This window comes from Styela clava, chromosome 8 (assembly GCF_964204865.1).
Source record: "Styela clava chromosome 8, kaStyClav1.hap1.2, whole genome shotgun sequence".
In the NCBI taxonomy this organism is placed as follows: Eukaryota; Metazoa; Chordata; class Ascidiacea; order Stolidobranchia; family Styelidae; genus Styela; species Styela clava.
This window is the reverse complement of record NC_135257.1, coordinates 599,823-625,509: the sequence shown is the minus strand read 5'-3', so window position 1 is coordinate 625,509 and position 25,687 is coordinate 599,823. Positions and strand designations below refer to the sequence as shown.

At 36.0% G+C, this 25,687-nt stretch overlaps 3 protein-coding genes and 1 long non-coding RNA gene across 4 annotated transcripts; all 4 read left to right on the top strand.

The window, feature by feature from the left end:
* Positions 1 to 2,676, top strand: LOC120346602 (protein FAM200B-like). The gene is made up of 2 exons (XM_039416363.2): positions 1 to 95; positions 2,250 to 2,676. The coding sequence occupies exons 1-2, from the start codon at positions 1 to 3 to the stop codon at positions 2,674 to 2,676; spliced, it is 522 nt and encodes a 173-aa protein (XP_039272297.2).
* Positions 2,677 to 2,744: 68 nt separating this feature from the next.
* LOC144425673 (protein FAM200A-like) lies at positions 2,745 to 3,326 on the top strand. The gene has a single exon (XM_078115170.1). It carries the CDS (start codon positions 2,745 to 2,747, stop codon positions 3,324 to 3,326), a length of 582 nt encoding a protein of 193 aa, XP_077971296.1.
* A 7,587-nt stretch (positions 3,327 to 10,913) lies between these two features.
* Positions 10,914 to 16,773, top strand: LOC120346247 (RAB6A-GEF complex partner protein 2-like). Its single transcript, XM_039415958.2, has 10 exons — positions 10,914 to 11,070; positions 11,595 to 11,787; positions 12,466 to 12,584; positions 13,117 to 13,236; positions 13,589 to 13,738; positions 14,322 to 14,450; positions 15,038 to 15,165; positions 15,453 to 15,630; positions 15,813 to 15,896; positions 16,331 to 16,773. The coding sequence occupies exons 2-10, from the start codon at positions 11,657 to 11,659 to the stop codon at positions 16,468 to 16,470; spliced, it is 1,179 nt and encodes a 392-aa protein (XP_039271892.2). The 5' UTR covers positions 10,914 to 11,070; positions 11,595 to 11,656; the 3' UTR covers positions 16,471 to 16,773.
* Positions 16,774 to 23,998: 7,225 nt separating this feature from the next.
* LOC144425818 (uncharacterized) lies at positions 23,999 to 24,902 on the top strand. The gene is made up of 2 exons (XR_013477675.1): positions 23,999 to 24,331; positions 24,589 to 24,902. It is a non-coding gene; the product is annotated as an uncharacterized LOC144425818 (long non-coding RNA).
* The last annotated feature ends 785 nt before the right edge of the window (positions 24,903 to 25,687 follow it).

The following is a 25,687-nucleotide window of genomic DNA, read 5'->3' as shown; positions in this document are numbered from 1 at the left end:
ATGTATTTTCATGGAGGCGATGGACCAACTGATGAAAACCCTGACCCTTTATCAGATTCTTGTCGCCCAACAGAAAAGCACCATCGAATTGTGAGGTAAGGATTACTTATACCATGATTTAACTTTGGATCATAATTTAACAGGATCTGTCACCAGATACTTCATTTGATACAGAGACATGTGAACCTGACGAAAGTGAGAAAGGATTGTCAGGGATCCAACCAGATCTGCCCCCAGACTCTTTAGTTGAAACTACCTCAAGTGCCGCTGATGAAAAAGACAGCGCTTTGTCAGACAGCAGAAAAAATGTAAGCAAGCATCATCATCATTTTATTTTAGTTCTCTGGCATAAAACAACACAAAAAGTCAACATACAAACAAAATGCAGAGAAAAGTGGAAGTCGAGCATAACTTAAAATAGATTTCAAAAAGTACGCGACTACCTACCAGAAAAAGAAATAATAATAATAAAAGGGCATGAAAGAATTAACAAGATTCAGAATCGGAACTGCAACTGCAAAGTCACACCAAGCTGCTCCTGATACCAGAAGTTGGCCCTGCACTTGGTAGTAACTGTGGTGTGTGATGAATATACTTATTTTGTTAGGTTGTTTTGCATTTATCACTGTCATATAAATCACAACTTGTTCATAATCACCTGGTAAATCTTAGAACCGAACCAAGTGGTGGGTGTTTGGCCATCTGACTATGGGCTGACTATATAACAATGAGGTAGTGCCCAGTGAGAGCAATTCTTCCATATTTATTATCAGGGGATGAAACCAGGCAGCTTTAATAAAATAACTCAGACGCTCCATTGCTTTCATGTTTTTTGTTTGTTGTGCCCAAAAGCATATATCTAGCTGCACAGCATTTCTTAACCTGGGGTAAATTTACCCCTGGGGGTAAATTCCTTCATTCTAGGGGGTAAATTTTGTTTTTGTGGAAAAAAATATTGACTAAACAAAAATCACATCTATTTGCTTGTTTTGTGTCAAGAAACGTTGTGGTATCGGTCGGTAAGTTGTGAGTTGTATTTGTCGCTAGTAGGCTATTACTTTTATATATTGTGACGTCATAAACATTGGGGCAATTTGTAGAGGTTCCGAAAACGCATATCAGCGGATCCCTTGTTTTAGATGGGAAATTTTTTATGACGACACTATACTACGTTACGGTACCGGATCTGGTAATACGGAAATGATTAGGATCAGTTCGCAATTCAAATTTCAATTTATGTTAAACTGAATTGTCAGAGGACCTGGAAAAGCTATTACAGTCCTTGTACCGGTACATAATATCAGGGCACTAGACTAGGTTTCCTGGTCTGGTAATACAGTAAGGATCCGAATCAGTTCTCAATTCATGATGAACTGAATTGTCTCAGGGTCTAGAAAAGTTATGACAGTCCTTGTACCGTTACCGCCGATATTTGAGTTATTTAACGCAAATCGTCCTTGTACGCATTTCAACCAAAATTGAAAACCAAGTCGAGTTCTTTGTTATTTTAACTATTACATTAAATTTAGTCACAAAAGTTACACACTCAAATTTGTTTAAAAAGAATGTCACAAAAAAAGAGAAATTATCAGGACGTTTATTTAGATTTTGGTTTTACGTATCTCATCGGGGTGGTCTCCATATTCCTCAGTGTGTTCTGTCCGTGAAAACTTTTTCAAACAGTACCATGAAACCCGCCCCACTTAAACAGCACCTAGCGAATGCTCATCCAAGCATGAAGAGAAAAAATCGATCTTCTTTTGAGTCAAGATTGTCCTGTCTAAAAAGTCAAAAACTGGACAAATCCGGCACTTTTTGGCAGACTAACATTACTGCTGTACATGCATCTTTTGTCATTGCTCTGCATGTGGCAAAAGCTAAGAAAGCATATACAATCGGTGAAACCCTGTATATTGGGAAGTGTGAAGTTGATGCTTGGAGAGAAAGCATCTCAAACAATGAAACAAATTTCGCTGTCGAACGACACAATAAAATCCAGAATCAATGAAATGTCTGACAATATTAAGAGCAAGGTAATATCGAAGATTGACTCCTCCCCTGTTTTTGCCCTTCAACTTGACGAAAGTACAGATGTTTCCAATCTATCACAACTGCTTGTGTATGCCAGATATGTTGATGGTGGAATGATTATTGAAGAATTTCTCTTCTGCCAACCTTTGGAAACAACATCAAAGGCAGCGGATGTTTTTCAAGTGTTGGATGATTTTTTTTACCAATACTGGTTTAAGTTGGAGTAAGCTTGTTGGGGTATGTACTGATGGTGCTCCTGCCATGATTGGTGCAAAATCTGAATTGGTTTCCCTCATAAAGCAGAAAAATCCAGAAATTCAAGGAACTCATTGTATGATTCACAAAGCGGCCCTTGTCTCCAAAACTATTCCAAAGAGACTTCACGAGCATTTATCTGTCGTAATCAAGGTCGTTAATTATGTGAAAAGTTCAGCGCTCAGCACAAGACTCTTCCGCAAGCTTTGTAAAGATATGGATGCCGACCATACCACACTTTTATATCATACGCAAGTACGTTGGCTGTCCAAGGGAAACATGCTTTCCCGTGTTTTTGAATTAAAAGAAGAAGTAAAGTTGTTTTTGGTTGCGCAACAAAAAGATGATCTTTTGTTAGCATTTAGTGAAGACGGATTTGCTACATCTTAGCTTATCTTGCCGACATATTCGAAGCATTAAATCAACTTAACAAGAAACTGCAAGGTCCAGAAAGTAACATGATCAAACATACTGATGCCATCAATGCATTTATGGCAAAGCTCAAACTTTGGAGCCAACGAGTAACAAACGATGACGTTACATCATTTCCCCGCTTGAATGACATAATTAGGGATGGTTTTGAACAACTTTTAAAGCCGGACATTATTTGCCACTTACAAAACCTGCAGAAGGAATTCGAACGATATTTTCCCGAGATCAACACTTCCAGCATTTTGTTGAGATTAGCAAGAAATCCTTTTATATGTGAAGTGGAGGATGTTCCTCAGGTAATTCAAGAAGAATTTATAGAGTTAACAAACGATTCTTTTGCTGGAGATCAATTTCGCACCTGCGACCTAGAGAAGTTTTGGGTTAAAATGCAACGTTCCTATCCAAGACTGGGTAGTAATGCCCTGAAGATTATTGTTCCCTTTTCTTCTATCTACCTGTGCGAGTGCGGATTCTCTGCGTTGCTCACTATCAAATCTAAAGCACGGAACCGGCTCGATGTCGAATCTGATATACGCTGCGCATTGTCTGCTATTTCACCAGACATTGAAAATCTGGTTGCCAACAAACAAGGGCAGCCATCGCATTAAATGTGCTTTTTTAATAAATCATAACCTAAAGATGTTTTGGGGGTAAATTTTGTGATCTTGTTTGGTAAAGGGGTAAAATATGCAAAAAAGGTTAGGAACCTATATTCTAGCATGTATTTTTATCCTATACAACACAATATCTGCAAAACTGTATAATTTGTAGTAATTTTCTTGGATTTACTTGCTTGTTCCTTCATCATATATTTTTTAAAATCTGTTATATTCTATTTCTACACTGAATGAATAAACTATATTGTAAAACCTATCACATAACCGACTGTTTTTGGTTGAACCGGTATGCTTGGAACTCTGGCTCGATCTAACTTTGTGGGATTAGCACCAACTACAGACGACAAAACTGTTGGATCTATTCTGTTCCCTCCATATAGGTTGTTACCAATGCTGGGGAAGGCTTGTACATGCTTGGCTCAGCGGAAAATCTTTTAATCCCCTCAATTTCATCTGTTGGATAGTCTTGGTTAGTCCATTTAAAACATGTTTATCACTATAACATTATTGGTCTTGTAATTTTATGTGGTATGTAATCGATCATAATACTTCAATAAACCTGTTGAATCTAATCTTTCAATAGTATATTTGCACCCATCTTACTGAGCTAATAAATCTGTGTTTCTATGATACGACATAAACTCAAGTGCCCTCACTGTGCCTAGCATGCACAAATTGCATCAGAGACTTGGTGACTATCCAGCGACACCACTATTTGAGGATGATGTGGTGGCAGAGACTCCTGAACTTATCTATAGCACTTGGCTTTGAAATCTAGCGTTGAACCAAGATTGACGACTGAACCGTCATGAATGTATCTGAAAAAAATATTCCCCTGTTCAGAATTACAGATTTCTGTAGTTTGTGCAATGTTTCCAAGAATGTATCTAAAAGACTTTTTAAACTGCCCCTGCATTTCATTTGTTCCCATACTAAACCCACCAATTCAGCCCTAACTTGGACGCTATCTATCAGTCTATGAACTATGGGATATGGTACCGTACCGGTAGTCACGCAGGTCTCCCAGTTCTATCACCACCCTCTGACATTCTTCAACCATATAAGTTTAAATATCACCTTTCAATGAATTACAGATTTCTGTAGTTTGTGCAATGTTTCCAAGAATGTATCTAAAAGAGCTTTTTAAACTTCCCCTGCATTTCATTAGTTCCCATACTAAACCCACCAATTCAGCCCTAACTTGGACGCTATCTATCAGTCCAATGACATTAAACAACATGATAGGCAACTCTGACGTCACTCCATAAGACTACAGGCAAAACATTGTATTTCATGATACGCTCCAATGCACATATTTCTCGTCGCCTTTCGCGTCCGTTTTCCGCTCGCTTTTGCTACTCGGCGTCTTTTTTACGTGTAGTACCTGCCTTTTTGCGTCTGTAACGAAACAAAATAATCTCTATATCTAAGAAGTTTTGCTTACTTGGAAAGCTGGAATAACAGGCAAGCTGTAAAGAGCAATTCTGGACATCATAGACTTTTTTTTTATCAGAGAAGATTACAAACGCGATAGCGGAAAGATTTGTGTGGAACATTTTGCAGATAATGACAAAGTTCAAAGTTAGTAATTTTAATGTTTGCGCTTAATCATTGAAATTTCATTTAAAGAGGGTGTCATACAAAACTGTTCTGCGATACAATTTCATAACACAAAGTTTGCACCTATCGAACTTGCTTTTGTAGGTGAATTTATTAGACATATTACATATTCAGTTAATCGTAGGTAACATTGCTGGTACATAATGCATCGTAGATAGGTTTGTTTAAATTTAGGAATTTAGCTCATAGCCCACTAATTAATATTATCTTCTATGCAGGAGGTTGCAGGGCTGAATTCAACTTGCAGCCTTACCGATCACCTGACGATGCTCATTTAGTTTGGCTCGAGCAAGTCTTCTTGAAATGCTTGTGTGAATGGAAACTACCTATATTTTTTGCCTTCCTCCGATTTTAGACAAATTTGTTTTGAGGGATTTCGCATATAATTCTCACTGATTGTTGGCTGTTTATAATTCCTATTGATTGTGAATTCTGATTATAACAATGAGTTGAAAATTTTTTTACCTAATTTACTGGCACCTTTTTCTTGTCAATACTCCAAGCTGAGGTAATAAACGTGACAATACATTTATGTCTTCTGGAAGCAAAATATGCACACTAATTAATAGTTTGGCACATTGAGATAATACATCATGGCAGAAAATACAAGTTAAAGATATGTATGACCATCACATGGTAATTAAAATTAATAAAAATTAATAGGGGCTGTGGAGTATGGAAAGTTCAAGACAAAGAAAAGAACAAATGTTCATAGCTCATGAACTCTCAATTTTGCCTCCATTGCTTTGTGAAGGCCAATATATTTCGAGTGGCTGAATTGGTTTACCTTTATGATAGCAACGATTTTGTATTTAATATAGCGAGATTATTTCAATTTAATTGAAGTGATATAATTTCCCAAAGCAATGCTTGAATCGTCTAGAATAGATCAGTGGTGTCAAACTCATGGGTTTTCGAGAGCCGCATTGCATTTTGAAAATTGTAAAAAGAGCCGCAAACAGTTTTTGATAATGTATACTCAAAAGATATTTTTAAGATAGTTTTAGTTTGTGACATATATTGTGATGCAACTAAACAGTTGGATTAAGTTTTATTATTTTCTTCAATTTCAAATGCAATTACATATTAATATTTGCATTCCACTATTATTGCAACATTTGCAAGTTACAGTATTTATTATAAAAAATCGTAAAATTCTATGTACAACCATCAAAATCATTTTTGAACAAGCTTTGAATAAGGAAAGAATAATACATACACTAAAAATAACTTAATCTAAATATATGAACCTAAAATCAACAAAAATACTACAGTATAAACTCAATGTTTTAATAATTACATTTGTCCTGGCGTTTGGCATCTTTTTTGTGTCACCAGCATACTAAGGCCAGTCTGAAATGATTTTATAGTACCAACTCTAACTAACGAGGCCACATGATCATGTGTTTATCTGGGTCTTTACGAATGTTTAATTAATTCCAGTAATGCAAAAAAGTTACTTTTATCATTTCATGTATAGATCAGTAAAAAAACAAATGACAGATTTTTTCGACAAGACATTTCGCACTACATTGCGTGGCATAGGATTGCTTGAATTATTATTGATATTGATTTTTAGTAACTAAGTCGTTGTATAATTATATTAATATACAAACACATGGAAATTTTCTGTTCGAAGTTGGTCTTCGAATTTGTCATATTGACTGCTGAGCTTATTGTGTTTTTTGATTGTATCGATGGAAATATGACAAATTAAACAATGTGCTTCAGAATTTTGTGAAGAGCAGAAATGTTTTCTTCGAAAATGCCACCTTCTTCATGTACTTTGCGTTTTATTTAATTACTCAAGTGTTTTATTCAAGTATTCTTTTGCTAGCTTGATGTGTATTCTTAATTGGGTCAAAATGTGGACAAAAAAATTAATATTCCAAAACTACTTTCAGTAAATTGTTTTCTGTGTGAATAATCAATTTCACTTTAGAAGGTTTGAAAAATCTATTACATTTAGATAAAAAAACAACTTCCAAAATACTATTACAATTATTGTTAAGCGTTCGAGGGCCGCACTGGAAGTTCTCTGGGGCCGCAAGTTTGAGATCCCTGGTCTAGATTGAAGTTGTTCAAAAAATATATGATAGTATTTTATCATGAATGATGATTATACCCCTTCCGGAATTTCTTCTATAGTACTACCAAAAGTTGATGAACCAAATATAACACAGGTGCAGTGAGGTACCCGTAATCCTCATTTCCAAAGCTGTTTTAAGTATGTCTGGCGTGTTTTGTGCCTTTTTACAAATAAGACCGCTTATGCAATCTTACGCTTTGGAATTTTGAGTTATTTTCCTCAAGCCCTGCAGGATGTGGGGGCCATACACAACTCTACCGGAGGGTCAAATGCCTTTGCATGCCTCCATAGGTTGTTTTTCTATTGCAATTTTCTATTTTCAATTGCATTATATTTCTTGGAATCACACTGTCACTGATATGTCGCCAGACTTCTGATATCTCCCCGTCTGCTATAGTTGTCCCGTGAACAAATAATAGGAAATTGAGATTAGACGAATAGTTGAAAGTTTTGCTTTATGTCGGCTTAATTTCTTGATTGATATACTTACTATTTCTGCTATTGCCTCTTGTGCTGCAAGAGTCTCACAATGCTTAGACAGGTTTGTCCACAACTTTCACATCTGAAGAAAGAGAGGAGATTTATTTTCGTTAAGAATAAATAAAGCAGTCTATATGATTCAGAATGGAAAAGCTAATAAATCCAATATCTCATGTTTTATTTAAAAAATATTTTACTGAATTTGGTATATAAACCAACTAATAAAAGGGTTTAGTCAGAAAATTACAAGCATTCGTGGCTCCAAATACTTGAGAAATCAGACTATACAATATAGACCGGTATGAGTGAAATGTTAGGTGAACTTGTTAACACTTTGATTCAATACGCAAATAAAAGTGAATGCGTAATAGTATGTTACAATGAGCAGCAATCAACAATGAGTATATATCCTCACTGATTAAAAAAATCTAACTGGAGGTGCATGAACTATTTGAAACCATAAGGGGTAAGTAAATATGTAATTTCGGCAAATGGGCAACTACGTACCGTACTGAATTAATAACTTCGTAGTATTTGACAAAGGCTGGCTTTCCCACATGTACTTAACAGTGCGATGCCCGGGTGTGATATACAACAATAGTATTCACCTTACCTTTTACCGATTTCTTTTTACCCCAACTTTCAAAAATATCATTAAAATCGACAACAACTGTCAAAGCAGGCACGAACACCATTCGTGCTACGCCTTGAAAGCAGCACACATCCGCTCGTTTTCGTCTCGTCAAGTATGTGCATTGGAGCGTGCTATCGAATACGATCTTCGGACAAAAATGCCGGAGTTGCGCATCATGTTGTTTAATGTCATTGATCAGTCTATGAACTATGGGATATGGTACGGTACCGTACCGGTAGTCACGCAGGTCTCTCAGTTCTATCACCACCCTCTGACATTCTTCAACCATATAAGTTTAAATATCACCTTTCAATGAAAAGTTTTGTATCCTTCTCTTGTTGGGGGAAAGAAAAGTTCTTGGAGAACCAAGTCATAGAAAAGTCATCTAAATGAACTTTTAGAACTAAGTTAACGGTAAGGTACGTTAACGGCAATGTGAAGGCGGAATAACGTTAATAATAGATCACTTGACAATATGTTATAACTTTAGGAGCACGAAAATACCGCTATCACCAGTGAAATGCCATTTGAAGGCCTTTAAAACGAGCAACGTACCACTCTATCGCCCTACACAAGCCTGCATATTTGCAATGATTGTCTGAGCGACCAAAATCATAACAATAAAGGTCAAAGGTCGGGGAAAAGTCCATAGAGTCATGAATCGAAACCGCAGTTTCGATCGATAAGTCTTCGGTCTCCGACCAATATTCTCGTTTGTTAGTTATTTTGTAAACATGAGTTTGGAAAGAAAGCTGACCAATTCAAACAGACAATTTAAAACGGCTCTACCTGTGGAATTTTCACCGTTATGAGTGTAGATATAGTGAGATTTTTTCACGTTTTCGTTAGTTTTTTTGGCGATTTTTGCATGTTTTAGCTTGATAACTGACAAATAATGATCAATGTGTTTGGGCCATAAAAGTGTTTGTTTTGTATTGCACTGTTTGCTTATTCTTGGCGCCATTGTGACCCGCGAGGCCGACAACCTCGGACCCCGCTGTTCTAAATAATCACGTCAGGCTGACGAAAACGATCTGTGATTTAATACCAAAATTAGCTTTGCGAAAATCGCAGTAGGTCTTTCGACAATTTCATAAAGGGGCGTTTGGAATCCGAAGTCTGCTGCTTCGCAACTGCTTGTTATACGATTATGAATACCGGTAGACACTTCATCCAATTATTCTGCACTTTCATTAGAGCTGATTCGAGATCAGACGTGACATAAACTGTGCCCAAATATGTTTTTAAGTTGAGCAATGAAGTATGAAAACGTTGTTCGTTGACAACGTCGCAACAAAGTATGAAAAACAAACGCATTTATTCAAAGTTTAACAAAAAAACAACGTTCATGGTATGACTATTTGTCCATTTCATTTTGTTCGGCCAGTATCAGCTCATTCAAGTAATTTAAATATCATCGATGTCGTGATTTTTTATTCTTATGTCTAGAGAAATCGGCACCATTGGACCTTTCTCCGAGCATCGACTTTCTTGTTTACTTCGTGACATTGGCAAATCAGCAAGATGCCAAAAGTGACGTAACAATGCTCCCAACGCTCAGACATTTTTCTCACTCAGACTTTTCAGGCGTGGTCGTGAACATTACCTCGTTTTCGCGTTTTTGAACTCTATTCGTTAGTTTTCAGTTGTATTTCGGAAATTTAAATATGAATCAGATAATTCAATGACCACTCTGTCTTCTTAGGAGTTTTAATTAATTGCAGTAATAAAAAATTAGTGTAAAAATAGCTGTGATAGACTAGGCTAAAATTCTTTACCGGTACTTTTAAAAAACAGATTGTTGTATGCGATGAATCCTAATGTTGGTTTGAAACACATACCCCATTTTACAGGCGCCAACTGGCGAAACCACTCTTAAAATAAGCCCCGAATATTTTGCAATGGTAAAGTATGGGAAGAATCTTTTGGGGGTCAAAGGTCGGGGAAAGATTAAGCTGAAGCTATCACAATAGACCTTATTCAATGCCTTATTCATTAAAAACCCATCCTACGCGCAAAAAGAAAAGTGATTGAAAGCAAAACTGCCTCAAGTAAATTTTTTATTTCTTTTTCAATTAAAAATTCACACCCACGAATGGGGAGAATGAAAAGTTTAATGCACTCATATTTTTAAATTTTAAGCAATTAAATGTGGTGTTGTTTAGAGAGAAATTCTGAGCTCAAAAATATGAAGGGGCCTCTCATGGTCTAAATCCAGCCCTGAACATCACCAATTTTGGGATAGGTACATGGTGTCAACATATGAAATGAGTTTGGCCATTGGATTTTGAAAGGTGTACCAGAAATGTACATAGTTACATGGAATTCATGAAATATATAACATCCAATAAAAAACAAAATAGGTCTTTCGTTGAACGCCAGTTGTGGTCCCGGTACCGGTATTCTGTTATCACAAGCAGTTGGAGCGCATATCCCACAGAGCACGGCGCGTTGGCAGAATCTCATGGTCTAGTGAGAATGACGTCATCGGAAACACCGCGCTCATTAAAATTTTAATGAACGATTATCAAAAATCTTGACCATGTTTATCATGATAAAAATATCAAAAAAGATGTAAAAAATATTCTATCCTCAAAACTGCCCACGTCCACATTGAAAGATATCTAGAAAATTACAAAAAATGCAAATTTCTGCTCTGGTGATCACATTCCCCATAAGAGCTAATGTTAAATTTTTTTTTCACATCACTTTTCTCTTTGCGCGTAGGATGGGTTTTTAATGAATAAGATCTATTACGGGGTCGTAACATTGAGGTGTATATAACCTCAATGGGTCGTAAGCGATTTTGCCGTGATTACGGAACTGATTTTGGTCGATTAACCGGTACGTGCAAGCCTAGTGGGGACCACGCTTTGGGGGAGACAGCGTCATCATTAACATTCAGACATTAGGTACGTAACTAACAGCGATAACGATAGGGTGTGATTGAAGTCGGGCGGTGTTGAATTACGTTGAGGTGATAAAGCACTGGGAAAAAGTAGTTTTCACCGCGAGTGTTATGATCGTAGAACGACGTTGTTGAACGTAGAACAATATCTAAGAAAAAACGAATTTCAAGCGGGGCGACACGACCCCTGTAGACTAGGCAGTACAGCAGTAGGGCGTACCTGTAAGGCTGTAAGGCTGTAACCCCCAGCTGATTGCGGCACTGGACTGATCGATAATTAAAATTAAATTCAAAATAAAAATACTCCTTTTAGCACACAGAGACAAAACTCCGAAGATTGCCTAGATTTTCAGCTCACTGTTCCTTCATGCAGTTATTTGATATAACATCTCTAGAATTCCCTGTTAGTGCTGTAGTCTGGTATCATCGGTAGTGTCTGAGTGTATTCCAGTAGCCGGGTGTTCCATTTCAGTCTTGCATAATACTCTAGTAATGACTTCTCTAAGCCTAAATTTGCATTTTTTTCAGGGACATTTCAGTGTCTACTTCACAGCCTAGTGCTGTAGTGATCTGCCAACTGCTTCAGCACCATGATAGAGGTGACTGCCCGTCTTGCAAGAGGTTCTGCGTATTTTGCCGGTGAACCTATAAAATGTCTTCTCACATTTAAAAATGTAGGAAACCCGAAGGATTCTATGTCAGAATCTCCAAAGAAAACAAGGTGGGTCTGTTAGTCGAGTCCATTTACTTAGAACAAAACAGTATGATGATGAGGTGTGTCTTTAGATCGTAATCTCTGAATCATAATGCAGTATTGTGTCTTTTTTATTGGCTGTGACCTTGCTAATATGTTATTCAGCTATTCCTGAACGATACCTGCAGACTAACTCACCCTAAATCTCTGGATAGATCTTTTTGGAATAAAATTGATTTTTACAATAGAGGATGACATTAGCACTTAAATGGGGATGACTTTTTGTGATTTATTTTCTGTAAACATTTCAAATAACAAAAGCAGAGACTCACGATTTAGACAATAATCTCTTGAATGTTGTTATCAATAAAAACTACTCAAAATGAGATGACCAAACCATAGATGACTGGGGATATAAAAGTTGTAGTCTATCCAAACAGCACATCAAGATCGCCAAAGGTTATCATCTGAAAAGATTTCACCAACCCATAAAAGAAGTCGTCTACCATTTCACTTGTGGTGATAATGAGTGTGACGAAGTATCTATATACATATGACAAGCTAGAGATAGTTTTAAGACGAGCTTAGAATAACATAACATATAAAAATGGAGAGACATGGGATGGCAATGCATATACAGCTGTTTACATTGGCTGTCTATATAATGATATCACTGCATTCACTGGTATATTTTATTTTCCACAGTGCGAAAGCAGATACATTAGCTTGGGCTAGTGCACAAATTGCATGTTTTTGTAGTGTAAGCGGTTCCAGGGTTATCATGCCAGAATCTTTTATCAAACAACACGATGATGGCGTCACAGGTAACACATTGTATTAGAGTGATTTTTTCAATTTTATACAAGTTTTAACTTGGGGTAGATATTTCACACTTCATAGTAAATGATGACGGTGCAAAGTAAGGCTGTGGTTCCATCTAAGCTAATTAATCAGCGTTTTTAGTGATTGTGGATCAGAAGTCTCGTGTTTTGTTTGGAGCCAGTTATTGCCAATCTGAAAAAATTTACATATATGTGGTCAAGTAGATTCCGTTTTTAAACCATTTTCGACTGTTTGATCCGTTTGTCTCATTCAATTAATAATCATCAGTTATCTGTAAAAATCTATTTTTATTATTATGACAAATATTTTACTTTATGGACAAAAAATTAAATGAATAAAATAATAGCCATGTTGTTAGAGTGTTGAAGGTCACTATGTTTTAGCCGTGAGGTTGACACTTCCACCTGTGCTACATATAGTTTATTTGCAAAGGGCTGTATTATTTATTCTTCGTCATTTTAATTCTGCATAATGCAAATGTAATCACTGTTATCTATGTATATTCATGTTCAGGAAGTCAAAATGCAACATCGCTTGTTCCACACAAAGAAGAGCATGGGCGGTGTGTTTTACAGACAAATATTAAAATACTGTTTTGTGACTTGAGATTAATGCCTGGAGAATTGAAGCATTGTAAGTTATTTGATGGGGTGGATTATGACATATCATTTTTTATATTAATTAGTGATTGTAATTAAATTTGAACAATTGTGTCGTCATGCGATATACTTAGAAAACTGAAATTCAAAATATTTGGTTGACTATAATATTCAATCATATAATAATATCTTCAAATAATATTATTGCATTAGCAGAAATGACGGTTTACCTGATAACACATCGAAAGATTTGACTCTGTTGAGTTGAGTGCTTCAGCGCTTCAGGTTTTACTGAGTGTCTTTGCTTTGATTAGTTACTGTGACTTTATTTTGTGAAATTTGCAAATTTCTATAGAAAATGTTACAAATTCATCTTGATTTTTCAGTTTGTTTCAACGATGTCATTCCCAGCCATGCATTCCCATCATACAGAGGCCCATCGGTCAAATATTCATATAAGATAACAATTGCAATGCAGAGAGTTGGTGCTCCTGTTAGAGTATTGAGAGTTCCATTACGAGTTCTTGTTTTATATGGTAAGTTTGTTACAGTCTATCTACAAGATGAACTTTGTGTCAGGGATGACTAACCTACTTTAATAAATTTCTAATGATTCAAAAATTATACTTATATTATGAAAAAGAAAAATGTGGATTATGATGTAATCAATGTCTAGGCATCACTGGGTGACGTTTACTGTTGCATCTTTCCTCATTGAGTCTTTAAAGTCCTTGGTTGTTATTGTGTAGTTTCATGTGATGTAAAGAACCAAAAAGCATTTACTGTGGCAAATATTTTTATGTTTAAGAGGAATTTAGGAGAAAATTTCATAGTGATTGTAAAGTTAATCATTTATTCGTTTAGCTGTGCCCAGCTTCTGATATGTTTCATTTTATCAGCTAAGAATATTTCACTCTCAAACATTTAACAAACATGTTCAATCCTTTTAATGACATTCTATTATTCATTCCACCTCAAAATAATAGTACATTATTGCTGGTCTCTGTAAAAATCAAAATCAAGTTACCAGATGTGATTATTATTATACCTTGGGTTTAGATTAGACATTCCTGACCAGATTCGTCTATTGAAAGATATAATACATTAATTTGTTTTAAGGTGTAACAGAATTCAAAGTGGAAGACGAACCTCTAACAAATAGTTTATTTATTCCTACACCTGAACCAACCAACTTGCTTGATATTGCATCAGAGATTCTCAGCACAATAACATCAAGAAAAAATTCTCGTTTGTGAATTTATATTATACTTTATTATATTTATATTTATTTGTATATTTATCCTATGCTGATGCTGATAATGCTGTCCTTCTTACTATGGCTTGGCAATAATACAAGGTCTAATAAGACTTCATATTTCCATAATGCAGGAACCTTAAATCATTTGTTCAAATTCTTCTGCTGAACATGACCATACTTAAAACATATTTGTTATTCAAAAATATTGATTTAGAATATTTGATGTTATCATGTTCATCTCTTCCTGATCAGAATAATATTCAAATGTCAGAAGATTCCTGATTCAGATATTGACTCAATTATGCAAGTATTTAAGATTCAGATTATCAAGATCTTCAATAAAATCTGAATGAACCCTAAATTTTCCCATTCCTAAATTTAGGATTGTAAATATTAAAATGCAACCATAACACACGATTCCAATTTGTTAGAACATGTGACTAAATCAACATTCTTAGTTCTCAATAGCTATTATGAAGTTATTTTTTACGTATTTGCATCAATTAAGCAAAAATTTGGGTAATTGATTGCTAATGCGCACGCTACTATAAAATTAATAATATTTTCTTCAACACAGATAATTATAAAATTGCGAACACCAGCGGAACAATCACTGTCTTTACATTATTGAAAGGATCAGTTAGACTTGGTGAAGATATTGTTGGAATGTTTGATTTTTCATCTGGTACAGTTCCCTGTGTTCAAGTAAGTTGGTGAGAATGTACATTCTCTCACTCTCAAAAATAGTAATTTAATGATATGTAGATGATGATATATTTTGATTTGTTCGTATGGGCTCTGTTTTGTTGTACCAGTCACTATACAGGTGAACTGCCCTTGGCTTTTATTTTATCTCTGTGCATTGTAATTTTATGATTAAATTAATTCAAAATAAAAAAGGAAGTCCAAATAATGTCACATGTACTAACAAACTTAATTCAAGTTCAATTATTTTTGTTTGTAAATTTATTTATTAACTTCAATATCTTTAGTTTACGGTCTGTCTTCAAAGTGAGGAAGAAATATCAGAAGAATGTCAGCGACACCAAGATGTAGGAAATGCGATACTATCCTATGAAAAACACACCCAGTATTGCCTATTTCTCAAAAAAACTCATATAGCTGTACCAGTGCCATTACACAGCACACCTGGATTTTTAACTGACCTAGGTACAATTTTTATCTCATTAATACCGCTTTTTGGCTTGTTGTTTGATGTTTTAAAATTTTGTGCTATCTGCTATGCAAATTTGCAGACCGGTATAGCTAACTGCCTTTACTCTTTAGTTTTAACTTTTTGCATTGCAGTTACTGGATAATGTCGATTCATGACATTTTTTTTTACTTCACAGTTTGCCTTAAATGGAGATTGCATTTTGAATTTGTTGTCAGCAAAGGACCATTGAAAAAAGTTAAACTAGACCCTACCCAATCAGGTTTGGACATTTTTCAGTGGCATTAAGAATTTGTGAATATTTCCATCTGTGGAAATATGTGACACCGTTAGTATTGTTGATGCCTATCTTACTAATAGGTAGCAGGTTTGGTTCTTTGATTTATAAACAATTTGGACTTGTTGCTGTGCAATTTTGTAACCTGCTGACAGTGTGACCATCCCACCGTTGTGCGTTAATATCCCAGTTGTGCACGCATTCCGTCTTATACAAACTTCAACTGAATGAGTTAGTTAGTTCCGATGAGCCTCATCTCCAATATTATCACTATCGATAATGGTCATCGTCAATGAAATTGTGTACGTTTTGTGGTTAGTGACAATAAATCAGTGTTCATTAGATAGTTGACTATACCAAACTGTGTGAGAAAATATCTGATAGTTGTAGGAAAATTAAATTGTAGCTTGTTTTTTTAGATGATTGCATGTGGCAAGGTCCTTCACATTTAGAGACGGATACGGTATCCTGGGATTTGCCGGTTCGAATATTACCTACAATGCCCATGCAAGCAGAATCCAGTGGATGTACAATGAACTCCTATTCATTGACAATTTGAGCATCTACTTGCCAGCAATTGTTGTTAAATTGAGTTATCCTCGTTGACAGTTTTGTCAATAGATAGCAATTGGCAGAAGACTTGGAAATGTAAAAGACCGAGTGACCTCAACGCGTATTTCCGTCCTCTTACTAAGAGATATCTGTGAAGCTGCCATCAAACACCGTGAATATGACTCCAGAATGAGTTTGTGAAAGTTGAAATATTGTTACATTGCAATATATTGATATATGTAGGTTTATCTCTGAAATCAATTTGTTGTTCCGAAGTAAACTTTAATAATGTCACTCAGACCAGATCTAGGTTTTCGATTTTGTGGAATTGGAAAACTTTGTGACATATCACGATAGGTTTCAGACTGTGGCTGTTGGACAAACTGGTAATATAAATGCTTAACCAGTCATTCAATTTTAGATAGTAAAAGTGACCATTAATTTCCGCTCTAACTGTCATCCTAGGCCAGGGGTCGGCAACCTTTTGTCGCTCGCGGGCCAAAGGTTGCAAGGCATCGGCAAGCCGCACATATTTTTAGGAAGTTAAAAATCGAATGGATGACCGATGAATCACATTTTAACACACAGATCAGTTAAATTTTAGGCAGCGCGCGTGCACCATTAAACCATTTGCCCTTAGCAACAACTTCTCTGTGTTTTGTTGCCATTTGTCTAAACTCTAAATTATAAGCTCATTAAACCAGTAATTGTGAGTTATATACTTGTAGTTGTAACGTTATAATATAATTTAGTCTACCTGTAAATTCTTTTGCTCAAAGAATATAATCTACAAAACAGCTATAATTTGTTACTATAATTCAGTGAAGCGTCGCGGGCCGGATTGTATTGCTCCGCGGCTCGTAGGTTGCCGGGCCCCTTTCCTAGGCGGTTGTTTTCTAATCTACAATTACATTACAAATTTATAACCCTGCGCCTTCAAGTCTGAACAACATCAGTATATCACCAACCTGCTTGGTTAACGCAAAGAATCGCAAAAACTGTGGTCTCTTGACAAATTTCCCTCTGAGGTGCGCCATTGCGCAGTACCACCAGAACATTTGCGCAGTAAAATCTCATTCTTGGGCCCTTGCAACATTACGTTTTGAATGCGTGGCTCCGACTCGTAATTTATGACATTTAAATTAGCTGTCACTCTTCGCGTACGCAACACAAATTACTGATTTATCTAGTTTGATCTTGTACATCAAGTTTGTTCCTTGCTTTCGTCTTGATTTGAACAAGTGTAGATAACGCAACTGATATAGGTAAGTGGGGACGGAGGGGATGAGGATTTTAAATGCACTGGCGTTATGCCCAAAACTATTTGTTTTTGTGTGATAAATTCATGAATATTCAAACAGTATTTTTTTTGCAGACCGTAAAAAACTAATGCAAAAAGTGCCGATGTAGTGCGAAAAATATCAACATTTTTTGATGCAGGAGTCCTAAATTGGGAAAGGTCTTTGTCGTATTTTCGCTGTTTAGCCATTTTCTTTACTAATCGATTGAATGTTCAACTTCGCAGTAGCGATAGTCTGACGAGATCGCTGAAATGCGGTCACGGAACCAAGACACGGTTCAAATTTTTTAATTTTGTAGACGTCATCACACGGAAATTTGAAGTGAAAAACGACAACAATTTTATAAACCACTTCTGATATTCCCTAAAGGCCTAGTTTGAGAACCACTAGCTAGAATGTCAGTTCCATGTCTCGCATGTAGTTTGCTGTTCATTGTGATATCACATACGTGCCTGTTACGGCTTTGGTTTCTCAGAAATTATTTCTAACGGGCTAGTTTTAGCCTCGCTTACAATGACAGCCCACTTTGATAATATATTGTTGCATAATTTTACATAGTTTGTCAATCAGTTTTGACTCAGCTGTAAAATATTCATGCTCAGTAAAACAAACATTTGTTCAGTGTAACATTTTCTTAGAGGGAACACTGCTTGCTCCTCGCCCATGAAATTAAACAAATAAAGCAAATTCTTGATCGAAAAAGGTCTTTCGCTTATAAGAAAAGAATTGTCCAGTAAATTAATATCATTAAATTGATATATATATATAACTAATCGGTCTTTTGTAGAAATCCCACGTCACTAATGCAAAATTGTGAGATTTGAGAATAACACTCGCACCACGTTTTAAATAGTGCAGATTGCGCTGGAAATTCAAATCATTCCCTACCATAAATGAATAATTAAGGATATTTTATTTTTTTGAGGGATTTCTGAAATGTAAAAGATCCGACTAATCATAATCCTCGTTCAATTTTTATTTGTACATTGTCATATTTAAATCCTATAGACTTTAAATCTGACAATGTACAAACTACAGCCCGGGTTTCGTCCCCTTATAACAAGTCATCGCAATTAGCTGCAATTAGAATTGATCGAGATTTAAATCCTTGAATGAATTGTACGCTTCTCTGGGTGGTTTTAAAAAAACTTTATTGGCTCCACTTACATTTGTATGCAGACCTTCAGCCAGATAAATTTCACAGATCTCAATTGACGGATATCCATCACAGATGTGTTTTGAAATTTGCCATAACCATACTAAAACCAAATTTCAGTGTTTTAATTAAAAACATAGTTCAAAGAATTTGTTGAGTTTATGACTTTATGATTAAATTTAGAGGCTTATTGTTTTTCCTCTTTGTATTTGTAACACTAATTAAAATTCTGTTCATTAGATGTGGCTTTTTTCGTCATGCCCCACCAGTCTAGGTGGGCGAAACTTTTTGTCCCTGGTCCAAAATCTTCGTCAACCCCTGCTTTAAAGCATCACCCATGAGTATTGTCATTACTTATCGATCTCGATCGGTAAGTATGTTGATAGGTATTTATTTGTCTGATTGTTTCACTTTCGTATGTTAGGCGATATCTCAGCCATGTTGAATCTGCTCCAAATTTTGCATGTGCATTCATCATATCTCGGATCAGAAGCCTATTGATTTTGGATGAATTATGTTGTATAATTAGCGAGGTAATTATTAGTGATGATACACGCGGTGTCGCTATTGAGTCAGAGCGAAAGGAACATGTGAAAGATCGATAAGTCGGCGGTCTCCGATCGCTATCTAGTTCTGTATAAATGACGTCTACGATATCAAAGCCAAAGAAGGGTGTGGCGGGCAACGTCCGAGGGGTGTTTTTGCGACAAACTTTTATTTAGTTTGCACAGTATATTGCACCATCTAACCCGTTAGTACTTTGACTGAGCTTGTTATACATTCACTAAAATAAAACATAAATTTAACGACAGAATCTTCTGGAACACGGTTCTGGTCGTTCATTTCGTGCGAATAAATAAGAAGACGAATTATAGTTTATAGTGTTTTTAATGGGATGAATGAGCTTGGTTGGTCTTAAGCGAGTTTTTTAAATATTTGGTGACATTTTCGTCAGGCACTGATGGAAAGACAATTTCGTTGTTTTGATAGCAATAGTGTCACGGCTGAAACCACATTTTCCACCATATAAGAGGTCGGAAATAAAAGAATCGAGGGTTCTACCTCCTCAAAAATTGCCGGGTACTTGCCTGATTACCTGCACCAAAATACATCATAACGATCTTTTGTAAAATTCATCTTCGACTCCTCATCATGTACCACGGCCTCCAGTCCATAGAATTAATCAGCCATTTATTTGTTTCAGATTCATGGACTTGATAGTGGGGGAAGCCGTAACCGACCATTGGCTACGCCAGGGGGCGGTAACTTTTTGTCGCTCGCGGGCCAGTCTTGTCCAAAGTGGTCTTGTCGAGCCGCGCATACTTTTTGAAAGTTGAAAACAGAACAAAGCGCGAAGACTGCGAAAATTCGTGAACTCAACTCAGTCGTCTTATTAAACGAAAAAATAACAAACTAGAATATCGGCTAGAAACCGAAGACTTATCGATCGAAGGTTAGGGGATCCCCCAAAACAGTGGTCTTACTCCATAGTGACACCGTGTGTCCCATCACTAATTAATTATTAACTCGCTAATTATGAGACATAATCCATCCAAAATCAATAGGTTTCTGATCCGAGCTATGATTAATGCACATGCAAAATTTGGAGCAGATTCAACTTCGCTTTCGTGAGATATTGCGTGCATCTAACACACAGACAAACAGACAGAAAAATATCTATCAACATACTTACCGATCTTAAGATCGATAAGAAATGACATTTAATGTGACACTTTCTTGTTGCTACATCACGCTTGATAGCTTTTCGACCACACACTGAATGAAGCCAAGATTGTAACATTTTCTAAATGGGTATCACCAATCTTAGCTCTCCGCTTGTTCTTTGTAATGTTAATTGGACACGTAGTGGACATAACGATCGTTTCAATATTATGTTGGTCTTGTTTTCAAAAATAATTGTTCGCGCACATATGTACTTCCAACATTGAAGTGAATTTTTTCGCATGGTTTGTCAAATTTTGATAAAGATTTTCTTTATTAAGATACATTTTTATAAAAAACAAGCAGTGATGGACCTCTCGAATAGAATAAGAAATTTAATTCCCCATTGCATTGCATCTCAAGGAGCTTCATTTAAATATTTTAGCGCTATGGACCTTTCCCCGACATCAAAACATCCGTATTCTCAACCAATCACAAGCGAGCAGATGTAAACAAACATTCTCCGCTGAAAAGTCGCTCAGACAACTTTGAACGCGTTCCGCACAGGTTGCTGGCGGTTTAGGCAGATCTTTGTCCATTTTTTTCGCTTTTCGTTTTCTTCACATGGCGGCGAGAATTAGAAAGCTGTAATACTGTATGTTACTTGTTGCAAATCATGTTCACGAAATCTATATATCTATACTAAAAGGATGTACCCGTTGCAGGCGCCGTACAGGTCAACCAACTGCTATTTCGAACCAAAAAATAGTAGACAGTCATACTGAGGCAATCAAGGGTACCGGTAGCCTACCGTATGTCAGTACGGAAGAATTTGCCTTCGATACGATGTTGCATTTTTATTAAACAGAATCTATTAGTGAATTATTTTGGTAGACTAACTATGTGTAAACGCTGCACATATGGTATTTGCCGGTCTGACAACTGACATGGAGTAAGATTTGTGCCTTTTCCGAAGCCACATATTGACCGCCAAAAAGCAATGAAGTGAATAAAGGAATGCAACAGGCCTCACAGGAAATATCACCAGAAATACCTACGTGTGTACGGTACCAAGGTAGGCCAACCTAAATATTGTTTTCGATATGGTACCTATGAATATGATATATTCAATATGTTAATTCTTATATGAAATAAATTTTCATACAAGCAATGCGTTCCATCATGCATTTTCATGGAGGCGATGGACCAACTGATGAATACCCTGACCCTATATCAGATTCTTGTCACCCAACAAAAAAGCACCATCAAATTGTGAGGTGAGGATTACTCATACCATAATTTAACTTTGGATCATAATTTAACAGGATCTGTCATCAGATACTTCATTTGATACAGAGACATGCGAATCTGACAAAAGTGAGAAAAGATTGTCAGGGATACAACCAGATCTGCCCCCAGACTCTTCAGTTGAAACTACCTCAAGTGCCGCTAATGAAAATGACAGCGCTTTGTCAGACAGCAGAAAAATGTAAGCAAGCATCATCATCATTTTATTTTGGTTCTCTGGCATAAAACAACACAAAAAGTCAACATACAAACAAAATGCAGAGAAAACTGGAAGTCGAGCATAACTTAAAATAGATTTCAAAAAGTAGGCGGCTACCTACCAGAAAACGAAATAATAATAATAAAAAGGCACGAAAGAATTAACAAGATTCAGAATCGGGCAACACTTTTAACGTAATTCAAAATGAGAAAACACATACTTCTTCCAGCATTGGTGTCATATTTGCTAACTGTAAAAATGATGAATAAAGAAGAAAAATTAATATTGAAGATTTGGGACTTCATGCAGAATCTTTCACAATCTATTGGTGATAAAATAATGTTACTTTATAGAGGATGCTTCGCATGCATGCCATGTCCGGTGTGACCCTGGTGATTGCAATATCATTTTTATGCGGACTGCAAAGTCACACCAAACTGCTTCTGATACCAGAAGTTGGCCCTGCACTTGGTAGTATCTGTGGTGTGTGATAAATATCCTTATTTTGTGCCTAAAAGCTTATATCCGGTGTGTATTTTTATCCTATACAACACAATATTTGGAAAACTGTATAATTTGTAGTAATTTTCTCGGATTTTTTTTCTTGCTCGTTCCTTCATCATATATTTTTTATAATCTGTTATATTCTATTTCTACACTGAATGAATAAACTATATTGTAAAACCTATCAGATACCCGACTGTTTTTGGTTGAATCGGTATGATTGGAACTCTGGCTCGATCTAACTTTGTGGGCTTAGCACCAACTACAGACGACAAAACTGTTGGATCTATTTTGTTCCCTCCATGTAGGTTGTTACTTGTTACCAATGCTGGGGAAGGCTTGTACATGCTTGGCTCGGCGGAAAATCTTTTATCCCCTCAATTTCATCTGTTGGATAGTCATGGTTAGTCCACTGATATGGCAACAAGCACCCGTAGTTCTGATGAATATGTAACCATTTTCAAGTCATGTTTATCACTATAACACCATTGGTCTTGTAATTTTATGTGGTATGTAATCGATCATAATACCTCAATAAACCTGTTGAATCTAATCTTTCGATAGTATATTTGCACCCATCTTACTGAGCTAATAAATCTGTGTTTCTACGATACGGCATAAACTTAAGTGCCCTCACCGTGCCTAGCATGTACAAATTGCATCAGAGAATTGGTGACTATCCAGCGACATCACTATTTGAAGATGATGTGGTGGCAGAGACTCCTGGACCCATCTATAGCACTTGGCTTTGAACTCCAGCGTTGAACCGAGATTGACGACTGAACCATCATGAATATACCGGTATCTGAAAAAAAAATATTCATCTGTTCATAATTACAGATTGCTGTAGTTTGTGAAATGTTTCCAAAAATGTATTTAAAAGACTTTTTAAACTGCCTCTGCATTTCATTTGCTTCTATACTAAACCCACCACTTTAGTCCTAACTTGGGCGCTATCTATTACGGTAGTCTATGAACCATGGGATACGGTACCGGTAGTCACGCAGGTCTCACAGTCCTCTGACATTCTTCAACCATATAAGTTTAAATATCACCTTTCAATGAAAAGTTTTGTATACTTCTCCAACTGGTGGAAAGAAAAGTTCTTGGAGAACCAAGTCATAGAAAAGTCATCTCTGAGTGATTCCATTTTTGCATGTTAAATAAGCTTTTGGAACTAAGTTAGGTACGGTAACGGCAATGTGAAGGCGAAATAACGTTGGTAATAGATCACTTGACAATAGGTTATAACTTTAGAAGCACGAAAATACCGCCATCGCCAATGAAATGCCATTCGATGGACTTTAAAATGAGCAATGTACCGGTACCACCTTATCGCCCTACACAAGCCTGAATATTTGCAATGTTTGTCTGAGCAATGACATTAAACAACATGTTAGGCAACTCTGACGTCACTCCATAAGACTACAGGCAAAACATTGTATTTCATGATACGCTCCAATGCACATATTTCTCGTCGCCTTTCGCGTCCGTTTTCCGCTCGCTCTTGCTACTCGGCGTCTTTTTTACGTATAGTACCTGCCTTTTTGCGCCTGTAACGAAACAAAATAATCTCTATATCTAAGAAGTTTTGCTTACTTGGAAAGCTGGAATAACAGGCAAGCTGTAAAGAGCAATTCTGAACATCATCGACGTTTTTTTTTTATCAGAGAAGATTACAAACGCGATAGCGGAAAGATTTGTGTGGAACATTTTGCAGATAATGACAAAGTTCAAAGTTAGTAATTTTAATGTTTGCGCTTAATCATTGAAATTTCATTTAAAGAGGGTGTCATACAAAACTGTGCTGCGATACAATTCCATAACACAAAGTTTGCACCTATCGAACTTACTTTTGTAGGTGAATTTATTAGACATATTACATATTCAGTTAATCGTAGGTAACATTGCTGGTACATAATGCATCGTAGATAGGTTTGTTTAAATTTAGGAATTTAGCTCATAGCCCACTAATTAATATTATCTTCTATGCAGGAGGTTGCAGGGCTGAATTCAACTTGCAGCCTTACCGATCACCTGACGATGCTCATTTAGTTTGGCTCGAGCAAGTCTTCTTGAAATGCTTGTGTGGATGGAAACTACCTATATTTTTTGCCTTCCTCCGATTTTAGACAAATTTATTCTGAGGGATTTCGCATATAATTCTCACTGATTGTTGGCTGTTTATAATTCCTATTGATTGTGAATTCTGATTATAACAATGAGTTGAAAATTTTTTTACCTAATTTACTGGCACCTTTTTCTTGTCAATACTCCAAGCTGAGGTAATAAACATGACAATACATTTATGTCATCTGGAAGCAAAATATGCACACTAATTAATAGTTTGGCACATTGAGATAATACATCATGACAGAAAATACAAGTTAAAGATATGTATGACCAACACATGGTAATTAAAATTAAAAAAAATTAATAGGGGCTGTGGAGTATGGAAAGTTCAAGACAAAGAAAAGAACAAATGTTCATAGCTCATGAACTCTCAATTTTGCCTCCATTGCTTTGTGAAGGCCAGTATATTTCGAGTGGCTGAATTGGTTTACCTTTATGATAGCAACGATTTTGTATTTAATATAGCGAGATTATTTCAATTTAATTGAAGTGATATAATTTCCCAAAGCAATGCTTGAATCGTCTAGAATAGATCAGTGGTGTCAAACTCATGGGTTTTCGAGAGCCGCATTGCATTTTGAAAATTGTAAAAAGAGCCGCAAACAGTTTTTGATAATGTATACTTAAAAGATATTTTTAAGATAGTTTTAGTTTGTGACATATATTGTGATGCAACTAAACAGTTGGATTAAGTTTTATTATTTTCTTCAATTTCAAATGCAATTACATATTAATATTTGCATTCCACTATTATTGCAACATTTGCAAGTTACAGTATTTATTATAAAAAATCGTAAAATTCTATGTACAACCATCAAAATCATTTTTGAACAAGCTTTGAATAAGGAAAGAATAATACATACACTAAAAATAACTTAATACTTTCTTCGAAAATGCCACCTTCTTCATGTACTTTGCGTTTAATTTAATTACTCAAGTGTTTTATTCAAGTATTCTTTTG

What these genes read in the sequence shown, in the direction of transcription:
- LOC120346602 (XM_039416363.2), top strand. Translation starts at nt 1, where the DNA reads ATGTATTTTCATGGAGGCGATGGACCAACTGATGAAAACCCTGACCCT. An exon ending in AAGCACCATCGAATTGTGAG is followed by an intron (nt 96 to 2,249) that starts GTAAGGATTACT and finishes TACTGGTTTAAG; the next exon opens with TTGGAGTAAGCTTGTTGGGG.
- LOC120346247 (XM_039415958.2), top strand. Translation starts at nt 11,657, where the DNA reads ATGATAGAGGTGACTGCCCGTCTTGCAAGAGGTTCTGCGTATTTTGCC. An exon ending in GCCTGGAGAATTGAAGCATT is followed by an intron (nt 13,237 to 13,588) that starts GTAAGTTATTTG and finishes TTGATTTTTCAG; the next exon opens with TTTGTTTCAACGATGTCATT. An exon ending in ACGAGTTCTTGTTTTATATG is followed by an intron (nt 13,739 to 14,321) that starts GTAAGTTTGTTA and finishes ATTTGTTTTAAG; the next exon opens with GTGTAACAGAATTCAAAGTG.
- LOC144425673 (XM_078115170.1), top strand. Translation starts at nt 2,745, where the DNA reads ATGATCAAACATACTGATGCCATCAATGCATTTATGGCAAAGCTCAAA.